This window comes from Poecilia latipinna, unplaced genomic scaffold, assembly GCF_001443285.1.
Source record: "Poecilia latipinna isolate Pla-1442-1.1 unplaced genomic scaffold, P_latipinna-1.0 Scaffold681, whole genome shotgun sequence".
NCBI classification, from domain to species: domain Eukaryota; kingdom Metazoa; phylum Chordata; class Actinopteri; order Cyprinodontiformes; family Poeciliidae; genus Poecilia; species Poecilia latipinna.
The window spans coordinates 232,741-246,281 of record NW_015113297.1 but is presented as its reverse complement, the minus strand read 5'-3'; the positions used below and the strand labels follow the sequence as shown (position 1 = coordinate 246,281).

The following is a 13,541-nucleotide window of genomic DNA, read 5'->3' as shown; positions in this document are numbered from 1 at the left end:
TAATGACTTATTTTTGTCATAACTTGTTTGCGTATGGTGAACTGACAACTCCTCTGACGGTTGGACTTATTAATGCACATCTAGGCATGGTACTCACTGCATGTATGCTATTCTGACAGCCTATGGTAATCTGATAGAACAACAGCTCTCAGTGACACTCCAGTCCTATCTAATAAATAAGAAGAATCGGACTGTTCCTGAATGTCACATCACTATATTGCAGACTTTTGGACACAGCGTTGTCCCATATATGTGACAAGTCTGTCAACACCTCCACACAATAATTCAGCACAGTGAGTGACTTTTTCATCACAAATGTGTCTCTATACAGCTAGCTTTGCTAACATCACGTTAACGGAGCTTACCTTCTTTGAGCTACTTTTCTAAGTGACGAAAAAAGTTAGACATTGTCTCCACCGTCTGTGAAAGCAAAGCGCTGCTGAGTTAGCTGTGGCCATCGGATTTCTTATGATTTATGCAGCATTATTCTATTACTGACGATTAGACAGACATCTTCTGCCGCTCAGAGAAAACAACTGCGCATGTCTCAGAGCGCTGTGTGTGAGTGAAAGGTGGGGAAGGGAGTAACAGAAAGTCACGTTATTGCTTGGATTTTAATTGGTGCGTTTTGCATCCACTGAAAACAACGTTAACAAATAAACTGGACAGTATGCTGCACGTTTAGTGGTATATTCACAGTTGCGGTCTCGACTGGTCTTGAAATAAAATGCCGAGTCTTCAGCGCCCAAGACCGAGACAAGACCGAGAACAAATGCGGTCGAGTCCGAGACCATCAAAAACTGGTCTCGAGACCAAGACCGATCTACAACACTGCTGAACCTTCAATATTAAATACGGAAACAAAGTTTATTATCTAGTGATGCATCAATAAATCGGCTCAGATTTTCTTCTTTTTGGCCAAAGGGCCGATAATTACTTGGGAAACCGATTTTATCTCTCTGCAAAGTTCTGAAACTCGGCCACTGTCCTGACTGACTGACCTACCCATATCTGGACGTCACCACAATGTTACCAACTTAACTGACCAGCAACAATTGCTGATTTTTTTAACAGCTTTATTTTCTTTTTTTTTCCATAATGGAACTGAAGTAGTTTATTTTATCTTAGAAATGTATTTTCCACTTGGATATTTCCAATAAAAAACCTCAACCACAGATGTAAGAATGACTAAATAAACCATTTGTGTTTCCCCCTCCAGCTCAGAGCCCCAGAGTAGCCTACCCTACAGCTGCATCCAGCACTACTGTTACTGGAACGTTGAGTTTCTTCAGGGCCTCTGCCATATGCCGTCTTTAACAAAAGGAGAAAAACACAAAATCATTTAGTGTCCTCTGAGAAAGAAACTAGTTCTCGCTCTACTCCACTCGCTCACCCTGCGGCGTCAGGCTGCGATTCGGTAACGTAGACAGAGAAGCGCTTTTTCTCCGCCGCAGCTTTCTCCAGCACCCGCAGGACCACTCTGGAGTACGAGTGAGTCAGGATTTTCTGAGAAGATTTGCAGGGGGAAAAAGGCACGAGGTGAAGCGAGCGCAAAGAGCAAGGAGACGAGACCGGACCGGTACTTACAGCTCCGTCTTTGATGAAGGTGTGACAGAGCTTAGCGACTTTGTTCCTGGACATGGAGATCTTCTCTAGAAATAGTTCTCCTCTTTCCTCCATCACCTTCTTACAGCGAGACAAATCCTGGAGACAGAAACGCCGTTACGGAGCGCAGAGACTGATCTGGGTTAAGAGTTTTTATTTTAGAAAAACATGGATCAGTGGTGACCCTTATGAGGAATTATTGGCCTTTTAAAATCACACCAAAACAATATGGAAGAAAATGGCAACTGGCAAATATGACCTTTCTTGGAAATTAGCAAGACCAAAACCCAAAACCCATCTCACATTTTCTATAAAACATCTTGATGAGTAAAAGGCAAAGCTTTTTGGAAGATGTCCTCCAATTAGATCAGATGATAAAATAACAGCATTTTAGAAAAAATAACATGCAGAAAGCAGATGTGGTGGAGGTAGTCACAACCTTCTGTTATTCCTAGAGTCTAGCATCATCAAGTGGCTAAAAATCAAACAAAAAAAATCATGAAGTTGGTCTGGGACTTTAACTCAGAAATTTGGATTATTTAATGACATAGATTATAATGTCTTAAAAATATTAAACATACAAATATTCTATCTGGAATCTTTATATTTTTCATGTTTCTGGAACGCCCATATATCTGACGCACAGTCGCAAGTAACAGAGATGGACGAAACAGCTGCTTCTCCCGGCTCACTTGGGGGGTTATTTCTGCTTCAAAATGATCTGATTGGACGCTGGAAAACACTTGATGTGCTAAAAGTAGTTAGCATGTCAGTGAAGCTACTCAAGCCTAAAATAGCATCTCAATGCTAAACACGTAGCAGCAGCACAGACGTCCCCAACGCTAATATCAGCGTCCACAGCCAACATTTTCTAAAGAAGGATTTTTTTTTCAAAGAAGTTCCATAAATGATTATTCTGACAGCTGAATGGGTATAATAACACTTTGCACCAGTATAGTGGTTGAATAATCCAAATAATAGATTAAAAACAATAAATATTTCTGTTGAGCTCATATGTCTATATATTTAATAATTTAGCAGCAAAGTGGGGTTTTGAATTTGAAGTGTTGCTTATTTTGTAAACATGGTTTTAGATTAAAATCTGATTAATTACAGATCCTGCAATTAACTCCATTAAAAATTTCAATTGAGTCCCACAACTAATCTAAAGGTTTTGAAGTGGCCTAATCAAAGTCTGAATTTGTTTCCAGTTCAGATACTTAAGTGGGGATGCTCAAAAACGTGGCTCATAATGACTCCACAGTGACATAAAAACCTGCTTCACGCTGTCAGTTGTCAGACACTTAATGGCCGACGTTACTGCCTAGTTATATTTATGCCTTAAGTAAAATCATCACTCTCAAACTGAGGTTTGTATTAACTGGGATTATCTTTTATGGAAACTGAATTCAGTTCATGCTCTTAATTAAGAGCATCAACATTAAGAGCAAAAACAGGAGAAATTGGCAAGCAGGTCAATTTACATCGCTGTAAAATTTTTGACTTAGATTTATTTCTACAGCAATCTGATGGCAGGTGGATCAGATTTGTTGGTGATGCAAAAAAAACCGTGAAACAAGCGTCACCTGATGCTCCAGAGATGTGAGGCTTATGAAGCGCAGGAACAGCTCTCCTCCAGAGGACACGGCCACAGAGGAGTCCTCTCCCTTCAGGCAGGCTGTGGCCCACGTCAGGCTCTCTCTCAGACCCAGGATGGTTTCACCTGGACGGACGGACGGACATTCAGACTGAGCCAAACACATTCACATCACGATTAGAGCTGCAGCTAACTGTGATTTTGACCATTGATTAATCGGACAGAAATACAACAAAATACGCACAAAAAACAATTCAATATAAGTCAAAGGTTTTAAATAAAAAATAATAATGAATTGCAATAACTTTTAATGAAAGCTTGATCATTTGTACCAAAGGTTGCATCTGCAGCTAAAAAAAAAAAATACTGTCTAGTAATCTGTTCATTATTTTGGGGGGATTAATAAATGGTTAACAAAGGGTGCTTAATATCTTCTTTAACAGACTTTAAGCCAAGAGAAGCTAAAATTGCTGGGGTTGCTAGATAACATTGCAGTATCCTCAGATTATGACTTCATTATCTGAAGGTTTTTGGAACAGCTCATTTTCCAGACATCAAAATACATTAACTTACTGCCAGAAAACAGCTGGGTGGATTTTTTAAGAACTTAACTTGTTTTTTAGAAACCTAAAATGGAAGTATAAAAACATGCAAAGAGTGAATTTTGCACAATAGTTCCCCATTAAAATAATAATCACTGTTGTTAAAGTGAAACAAACTGACTGACAAACTAACCTGAAGATGTTGATTTCATTAAGTTTTTTATGATTACATAAGGTAAGGTAATTTTATTTCTATAGCACATTTTCAGCGACAATGCAATTCAAAGTGCTTTACATGAATTAAAAGGAAATACAAACAAAACAATAAACCAAACCAGAGAGCAAACCCTCTTTCCTTTGGTTTGTAAAGTGACTATTAAATGTACTTTTCCAGTGATCATCTGAAAAACCCACCTTTGTCTCTCTTGAGGAACTCTAGCAGGGTGCGGATGGCTGCCACGGCAGAGGCCATGTCCGGGTCTTTCCTCATCTGAGCCCTGAAGTACTCCACCAGTTCTGACCAGAGACCACAACCAGACAGACAGATTCAGCATCACCGAGAATCACACGGAGCAGGGGACGGAACTCCAGGAGAAACTCACCTTCTTCATTCATTTTCAAATCCTAAATGGAGCCAAAAACTCTTTAAGATCAAAACAAACTCCGAAACTTTTATCACTATTGTTATAATTAGATATTGTTTTACAGGAGCAGTCAGTTCGCAGATGTCTGACACCTGCCAAAACCAAACCCACCGCGACGTTACTGATTCAAATTACCTATAAATGTTTTGAATGTATATATTTTAAGCGTTTAATAATATCAGCAATAGTTAAAAATGGCCAAATTTTGTCTAGAAATACGTGCCAGTCGCTTTCTGCTGAATTACACACTGTTAGCTCATGCAAAGTTCTGCCAGTTGACGTGTCGCAGAGTGATGACGTAAACCTCCTGTCAGCTTCACGGACTGCTCAGAAAAATAAAACTCGGAAGTTAAAGGAAGACACATTTTAATGTAGGTGGTGGGAAACTGGGGAAATAAAATTTGGACTTGGAAAGCTGCCTAGTTTAGAGCAACAAAGATACGCGGAGCGCCTCAGTAACATAAAAAAAATACGTTAATCTGACTTGACAACGGTGAAAAGCTATCTAAAGAAAAACGTTTAAAAAACAGCACAAAGGAGAGGAACATCAATTGGGAATCGACATTTTAAAAAGACTTTATTATCTTAGATACACAGAATAGCCTTTAAGATGCGTTCTTGAATGTTTTTAGGATTATTTTCTCAGTTTAATGTAAATACATTGCGATTCTTTCTAAGGTTTCTCACAAAGCAGGTACATCCTGCAGTTCTATTTTTCCATCACCAGAGGGCGACGTTTTCCGTTTTTAGTTTCCTTCAGGTTTTTTTTTTTTTTTTTTTCCTTTTTTTTTTTTAAAAAGTACCATTTCTACCTTAGCAGTGACACAAAATAAAATTAGACAGGACAGGATAAAACATTAAAGGAGTGTTTTGGATTTATATTAAACCTTCCTAAATCAATGCTTTCCTTAATCACTTTTCATGTATGTTTAGGGTTGGTGTCCTGCTAAAACAGTGAACCTCCACCCTGTCTTCATGTCTTCCACAGCCTCTAACAAGTTTTCTTTCAGGATCGCCATGTATTTGGCTTCTTGGTCGTTTTGATTCTGGTTTTTCACCAATGTTAAATTATATGACTTCTAAAAGGCACCTATCTATCACATACAATCATGAAATAACTACAAGTTATTACACGTGAAGAAAGAGAGAAAGGAAGAAAAAACGAATGGAAAAAAGATGTAAAATTTAAGTCAGTCTGCGTTGTAGCAAAACTCTAAAATAGCAACAAAGAGTTACAGAGTAACTTCAAAATATCTAAGAGGAAAGAAAAACATCAAAAACAAATGGAAAGAAGAAAAACAGGTAAGCAGACAGAGTAAAAATGGTTTTATTTTGCTTATTCTTTGCCTGTCTCAGCCTGGTTGTGTTTATACAAACAAATTACTGACCTAATATCATATCTTACTATCTTCTAACGACTTATAATTGCGAATGTTATTGTCTAAATCTACAGATTCCCTCAGAAAACACAGTAAAGTTTAATTCTCCTCCTCTCCCCCTCAGTGGGCTCTCCATCACGGAGTTTTCGGGTTGTACTCTTTGTTCTGCTGCTCTCTCAGCTCAGCAGGCAAACACATCTCTGTTCAGTGTGCAGCTGCAGCCGGCAGGCCCCGCTCGTCCTCCTCCTCCTCCCCCTGCTGCTCCAACAGGCCGCGCAGGCGCATTGGCTCTTCTGTGCGCTCTACTGTTTGCATTGTGTCTGAACTGCCGGCGAGCTTTAAAAATATTATACCAACCGCGGCAATGTCGGGCAGGTCGGTCCGAGCTGAGACCCGGAGCAGGGCGAAAGATGACATCAAGAGGGTTATGGCCGCTATTGAGAAAGTACGAAAATGGTAAGAGGAACAAGATAAAAAAGCAGGCTTCGTTATCTAACACGAGAAAGGCTTGCTTGTTGGGGGAGGAGAGGGAAGGAGCGAGACGGAGAGAGGGATGAAATAGAAAGATAAAGGGCAGCTTTTTGAACGGCGTTCTCAGCAGATGTACTTGCGGCTCAGGTGCGACCGGGGCGCTCCAGCGAAGAGCGCCTTTCCCGGCTTTCGCGAGGCTGCTCGCGGGGGAAACACACAACATATAGCCGGTGTTTTTCCGTTGATTTTTAACGGCAAAAAAAGGGTTGAACCCAGAAGCCATTTCGATGTAGTCACATGAAGCCATTGCTGCCCGCTGCCGAGCTGCGAGCGCAGGCGGCGGGCTTTTAGCGGCGAAACGGCCGATAAGTCTGGACGCTGAGACAAATTTTGACGACGGCGCTCTTGAGTCGGAGCACTTTAGTCCGTGTGGAGTTTTAAATTAAGCGCTTTGAGTCGCCCTTTAGGTCTGCCGGAGAATAAGACACGGTGGGGGTTGGGAGAGGGAAGTAGGCTACTGTAGTGCATGGCTGAACACGTAGTGACTCAGTCTTATCTTTTTACACCAGAAAATCACATTCTGTTCTCTTTAAACAGCGCAGAAGCACATGTTTGTTCGGAGGACATGACATTTATGGATGTAGCTGTTCAACTCCGCTCGGTGTCAGAATTTAATCAAATTTTTATTTAATCAGGCGGATTAATCAAACGTCCCCGGGTCAAAGGCAGAAGTTTGGTTTTGTTGTAACTTTAGCATTTTTGTTTCACAGAATAAAAGCAACATAAAATATGATGGTGTGATGTAAAATAAATATAAAGACGTTTATATTTTAGGATATTGTTCATTTTTATGTCCTTTTCGGTTTTGTAAAAACTTCTTTTGAATCAGCCATGTAACCTCAGAAGATTGAATAAGTTGGAAATACAAGGTTTTTTTTATTATTTACTTTATTAAATTCTGTTTTTATATCAGGGTTTTCTTTAACAGTGTTTTCTCATTATCTATTTCTAGTTACATGAATATTAAACCAGAATATTAAGGTTTCTACACTTTTCCCTTACTTTAACGAAATTTGACTCTAAATATGTAATTTTGCTATAAAGATGAACACTAAAGGGAAACTTTTTTTTTAGCTGACACTGGTTTAAAAGCTTAGATCGACTAGTTACTCGACCAATATTGGCATGTTGAACTTATTTTTTGATTGAACAGCAGAAGGTTGCTAGAAAAATAAACTATAACCAAATGAAGAAGGTGCTTATAATTTGTTTCTTTCTTTTCCCCCCTCTTCCTTTGTCCCTTTCTTTCTTTCTTTCTTTCTTTGTCCCTTTCTTTCTTTCTTTCTTTCTTTCTTTCTTTCTTTCTTTCATAAAATTTTTCTTTCTTTTACATTTTTGTGGTAAACCAGTGACATGTTTAATCAAAATTATTCTAAACAGATGAAACCTTCAGAGACGTTTTATTTAATTTTTTTTAGGTTTACATAAATAGTAACCTGTACATTAGTTATATAGTACCATATATAATAATAAAATAATGCGTGTCCACTGGATTATTGTTTGTGTTGTTGTCTTGACAACTTTTATGCAGATTTTACTTCATGGTAGTGTTGATTCAATTCAGAAAGCACATCCACATAATATAGACATTTATATAATAATAGAATTTTTTCCAGTGGTCGATTACTATCATTTTAAAATCTAGATTTACTAATAAGTCACTGAATTAATCTTTAAGGGTTTTAGGTGAGTTACAATGATTAGAATAAGCGTGATTGATATTAAAATATTTTAATAATGACTTAACTGACTTTGTGTGACTAAAATAAAGAAAAGTTTTAATACACACTAATAAAAATCTCATTTTGATTTCTAAAAGTAACCTAAATAGCTAAAGTACTTTTTAGCTGTTTCAGATAGCAGCAATAAATGAAAACATTTTGGATTTTTCCACTTAACATGCAATATGTCAGAGAACCTCAGAAAACTCTCAATGCAAAGGTCGAAATATTCACATAAATCACCTTGTTAATAGTTTTATTACTTTTTCTAGTATAAGTTCGTATACTAACTTAGTATAACTTAATATACTTATACTAGTATAAGTATACTAGGGAGTGGTTAGGTTGCCACGTTTCAGAGCGTCTTTCCACCAGAGGTCACTTTGAATCGACTTGTTTGTCTGTCCAATCAGGGAGAAGAAATGGGTGACGGTCGGAGACACGTCCCTTCGCATCTACAAGTGGGTCCCGGTGACGGAGCCGAAATCAGACGACGTGAGTTCATGATTATTAGCAGATCGTTCGCTGAAAATGTCACATATAAGCGAAGCGCAGACTGTAGCTCACTGTGTCTCCTGTGGTGCAGAAGAACAAAAATAAGAAGAAGGGTAAGGACGATAAATACGGCTCCGAGGTGACGACTCCGGAGAACAGCTCCTCTCCAGGGATGATGGACATGCATGGTGGGGTTCCGACACTCGTTTTTTTTGTCTTGTGCTTGTTGGTCGTGTGTTTTCTGACTCTCGGTCTGCCCTGTTCCAGATGACAACAGTAACCAGAGCTCCATCGCCGACTCGTCCCCAGTGAAGCAGGAAAACAGCTGTAGCACCAGCCCCGCCCTGGAGTCCAACGCCGCGTCTCTCCGCGACAACGGCGAGGCCAAGACTGACCAGAGCCCAGACAGCAAGAGAGGTCAGACCATCACAGACACAATGAATACCAGTATACACCAGTATGTACCAGTATATGCCATCTGCTGTTTTTGTCTTCATCCTCAATTTAAAGCAACCACTTCCCCTTTGATAAAACCACTGCACACCTGTGTTGCCCCGATCCAACCTCCCGGGAATTTAACCGTCAACTTTTGTGTCTCACTTCTTGGATCTCAACAAAAACAGACAAATAGTTTCAGCTTGTTAGCCTTATTTAATCTGTCGCTCTAAATAACCAGGTTAAACGGGCAGTACTGTTTTTCCAGGCACGTAGTGCCATTTTATTGCGCAATCAAATAACTATGCTAACTTTCAGTTGTTATAAAAATGTTATATATATCAAATATGACTAGGATGTCATCACACCATCACTCTGTTTTTACGCTGGTAAAAACGTTAAAATTTTTAACGTTTTTGCCATGTTCAGTTCCACCAGGTGTTTGCTAATCGCAACTGGCTAGTCTGAAGGAGCTGAGTGGGCATGTTGTGAGGGAGGGCTGGTCTGTGAGGTGAAATCTTGGAAGTTTAGAATCTGCAATTCTGATGAGGAGCTTTGTCCTCGAAGGCGGAGCTAGGTCCACCCAGGCGTTTTGCACAGCTAAATGGTTGCTATGGAGATGAAAGGATTTCTCAAACATGCATAAAAGAATCAAAGCAACACTTTAGGTATGTCTTTGATGTGGGAAGAACATAATAATAGCGTTCCATCATGGAACACTAAAAAAAAAAAAAAAAATTACATTATACTACCCCTTTAAGAAAGTCATTTCAAGACTCTGAGAACAAATCTCCTGAAACGTATATACATTTATCATTTCTAAACATATATTCATAGAAAATGGTTGAGCAGTTCTGATTTATGTTTATAATTTTTTGCTTGAGGCGTTCCTCGTTTGGACAATTATTCACTCTAGTTTTGGATGCCGCGAAGCTAGAAGGATTTTTGCTTTTTTAGCTTTAAGACATTTATGATGCATAACCATGGCAACAACTTATTATTGTTTTTGCAACTCAAAAACTAAAATAACACATGAACTCTGACCCCAAATTCCAGAGTATTTGAAAAGGAGACTTTATGGATGCAGAGCAGGACCAAAGAGCAGCAGCAAATGACCAACAACTGATGATGTCATCCTTGAAGTGTAATGGTGCATTCACACCAAACGCGTTTTGTACGTCTGCTATACATTTGAAGGCTACATAGAGGCGCATTGAACGCTCATTGTGACACATTTCGCGCGTCTAGCGCGATTTGCAGCATGAGACGCTTCAAATCAGCAACCGATTCGAGGACAAATCCATTGCCGTTGTTTTTCACGATTTTTGGCGCGCCTCCACGTAGTCTTTGAATGTAAACCAAATGCTCGAAACGCTAGGTGTAGAGCAAAATGTCAAGCATCTGCATTCAATTTCCACACGTGTCGAACTTGAAGCGTTGGACATGTTTTTGACGCGCATAATGATGCGTTTAGTGTGAACGCACCATTACTGTGAAATATGTTCGCTCCCCTGAAATTGAGCTGTTTTCATGTCATGACAGACGGCAACCGTCTCCAGTCAGAGGCCGCTTCAGATTTGTTGCAAAACTGACTGCTACCAGAAATCCTTTAATTTTCCTTTTAGGGGAAATAAAGTGTAATTGATTTGATTATTTGTTTCAAACAGAAAGCAGCTGGATAAAGGATAAAATAATGTAAAAAGTAGAATAAAAGAATGACATAGAATAAGAACCCGATCAAAAAAAGGGCTGCAGTACAAATTTAAGTGCAAACTTTTGCAGTCTGTGCAAGAAATCTAGCACTGCAGAATGTATTTTTTCCCTTTTTATCAGAGCATCAACATCTCTGTTGGCTTTGTTCAAACTTAATAAACAATGGGGGTGGGGGTCGACTTTAATATAATTTCAGCTCTTTGGGTTGTTTGCAGTTACCCCAAAGAACCACTTGGGGTCACTAGAGTGTCGAAAAAGGGGCCATGAAAAGAGCCAAATGCACACTGAAGAGTTCTTGTCTGTATTTGCTGCCTGATGAAGAAGTGAGAGGTTTGCCTGAGATTTTTTATTTATTTTTTACTGTGTTGTGATTTCAGGGAAGAGCATCCCTACATCAGAGACCTCAGAGCGAGCACAAAGTGCCAAGAGAGACAGTCTGTCCTCAGGGGAGAAGGATTCCTCAGACAGCAAAGCCACTCAGGTATGAACACGTCCGCACATCTGTCTGCAAACCTCTCAGAGGAGCAGGAAACAAAGTGTTTAAGTTTTCACATGCTGGTCCGGATCTCTCTTCTACCTGCTTTCTAGGAACAACATGGCTAATAAAGCAAAGGTTCTTTAAGAATAAATCACTGGAAGAATGAGAGATTTTACCTTTTGTTGTTGTGTGACTTGAAAACATGACTTGTTTCATAAAAAGCCTAAAAAACCAGAAACAACATTTTCTGTTTCACTCATGTTTCAGATCACAGTCCTGAACAGTGATTTCCTTCGTCGTCTTCTTCCAGTCGGAAGAAGACGACAGGAAGTAGCCGGAGGAGTCATGTTTGTTAATGAACAGGCTTATTCACGTATGTTATTGATTGGCTTTCCTGAACAGTTACTGAATATTTAAAGACCTCTAGTGTGGACATGCTGCCCTTGAGACATGTGCGTCCCTTTAGAAGTCCATCTGTAACATTCTCACTCAGTCATTAAAGGACCCCTGTGGGGGTTTTGACCTCCAGCAGCTGCTGGTAAGTGCTGACTAGAATTAGCTAAAATGCTAATCCTAGCTAGCATTATAACTCATTTTGATTTAAAAACTAAATCTAATAGACTGAATGGAGTGAGTTAAAAAACAAACGGCATTGTCAGTTTTTTTTTTTTTACTGAAAAAAAAAACAGCTGAAAAAAAGCATTGTGATAGCCCACATGATATTGAGAACATTTTAGCTATCATTAGGAGTTTAACTAATTTTAGTTTTTAATGGGTTTTTGTCATAGTGAATGGAGCATAGGTCAACCTGCTACTGGTACTCTACATGCTAGCATTAGTATTTTAGCGAGCTGTTGCATTTTAGTTTACACAATGCTGCTTGCACCCAATTTTATGTCTTCTGCAGTTGACTGCAAATGCTTCTGTAATTTTCACTAGTTTAGTTTCTTTTTATCATATAATTGCACAATTTGATATTTTGAAAATAAATTTGCTTATTGGAAACTCGGCAATTTTGAAAAACCCTTTTTTTTTAATAAAATGATTTGACACTAGTATTACGTGATTTTATTTATTTTTTATTATCAAATTTGGCCTATTTTGCAAAATTCCAATGAAAACACTCTTTTTGCATCACACAAGTCACGTGATCAGCAGCCGGAAGAAGACGACAGGAAGTAGCCGGAGGAGTCATGTTTGTTAATGAACAGGCTTATTCACGTGTGTTTTTGATTGCCTTTCCTGTTTAATGGAAGCACTGCAATTGCAAAGTAGTTTTTTGACATTAGAGTTTTGCACACAGTGATAATGGAAACACAGCTAGTCACTGGTCGGGGCAGAACAAGGTGAAAACTGCCTGCCTGATCCTATCTTCTTGGTGCATCTTTGCTTATTAGATGTAATCATGCTTTGTATTTTTTATTTTGTTTGTTTGTTTCTTGCTTACAGGATCTACAGGAGGAGACCCCGCCCAGCAAGAAAAGCAAACTGGAGTCCTCATCTCAGGACTTTGAGGAGAGCTAAATGTTTTGGGCTGAGTCATTCTCTCCTTCACCTTCCTGTCTCCCTTCCTCTGTACCTCCTCCCATTAACTCTAGATGATTTAGGGCTAATGGACACACCGGCTCTCCTCTTAGATTGTTTTTTTTTTAATTTTTTTTATTTCCCCTCCCTGCTCTTCAAAACCAAGGGGAGAACGGACGTCTCTCTTCCTTATCGCTGTTTCCCACTTCCCGTTTCGCCACCTTTACCCAAACACTCCCCCCTGCCACCGAGGGAGGATGGATATTACCTCTTGTTCAGTGGTTCCCCCTCCGTGCTTCCTTCCAGTCCTCCACATTTTGTTTTGCCAAGAGAAGCGCCAGACCCAAGCTTCGGGACAGCGCCGGCAGCTCAGCCCAGCCACCGCCAGACCAGAACACAAACCCCGACCCGCTTCTGTGACTTAAAGAGCTCTGAGATTAGGACGAGACCGATCGCAGACGCTGCTCTGAGATCACTCTTTTGTTTCACTGCTAACGGTTTAGCTCAGGATAAGTCAAGGGGCTAACCTGGTCTCAGATCAGTGGCTGTGGCAGCCCCCGTCCCCCCACCAACCCCGAAGGCCACGTCTCGCTTTCAATCCTCCCGATTCGCCTCCTGCTAGACTAATGTTCTCTTTTGTTTAGGGAATGTTTAGTTATATCTTTTTCTTTTTTTTTCTCCCTCAGGAGGGTCAATGCACTGTTATGGTATGTCACAATCGATCACAGATAGATTTGCTGCTGTAGTGGATGTCTTTTATCTCTATCCATGAAAAGTTCTCCATGTTTGTGTTTTTATTTTTCTCCTAAAGTGAATTAGCTCGCGGTTCGTAGAGGAAGAGGGCAACGGTACACGCCGAGACGGACTATTGGATAAG

The 13,541-nt window shown here is 39.7% G+C and overlaps 2 protein-coding genes across 3 annotated transcripts in view; one reads left to right on the top strand and one right to left on the bottom strand.

Moving 5' to 3' along the window:
- Window positions 1-4,359, bottom strand: part of eif2b1 (eukaryotic translation initiation factor 2B, subunit 1 alpha) — a 9,073-nt gene extending 4,714 nt beyond the window's left edge. For both annotated transcript variants that reach the window (XM_015044568.1, XM_015044569.1), the window contains exons 1-6: window positions 4,347-4,359; window positions 4,159-4,260; window positions 3,192-3,328; window positions 1,588-1,704; window positions 1,394-1,506; window positions 1,243-1,311 (exon numbers count right to left, since the gene is read on the bottom strand). In XM_015044568.1, coding sequence (XP_014900054.1) covers window positions 1,243-1,311; window positions 1,394-1,506; window positions 1,588-1,704; window positions 3,192-3,328; window positions 4,159-4,260; window positions 4,347-4,359 — 551 coding nt within the window. The remainder of the gene's footprint in view (window positions 1-1,242; window positions 1,312-1,393; window positions 1,507-1,587; window positions 1,705-3,191; window positions 3,329-4,158; window positions 4,261-4,346) is intronic.
- A 1,416-nt stretch (window positions 4,360-5,775) lies between these two features.
- bcl7a (BAF chromatin remodeling complex subunit BCL7A) lies at window positions 5,776-13,431 on the top strand. Its single transcript, XM_015044566.1, has 6 exons — window positions 5,776-6,223; window positions 8,433-8,514; window positions 8,606-8,702; window positions 8,782-8,931; window positions 11,040-11,143; window positions 12,590-13,431. The coding sequence occupies exons 1-6, from the start codon at window positions 6,132-6,134 to the stop codon at window positions 12,662-12,664; spliced, it is 600 nt and encodes a 199-aa protein (XP_014900052.1). The 5' UTR covers window positions 5,776-6,131; the 3' UTR covers window positions 12,665-13,431.
- The last annotated feature ends 110 nt before the right edge of the window (window positions 13,432-13,541 follow it).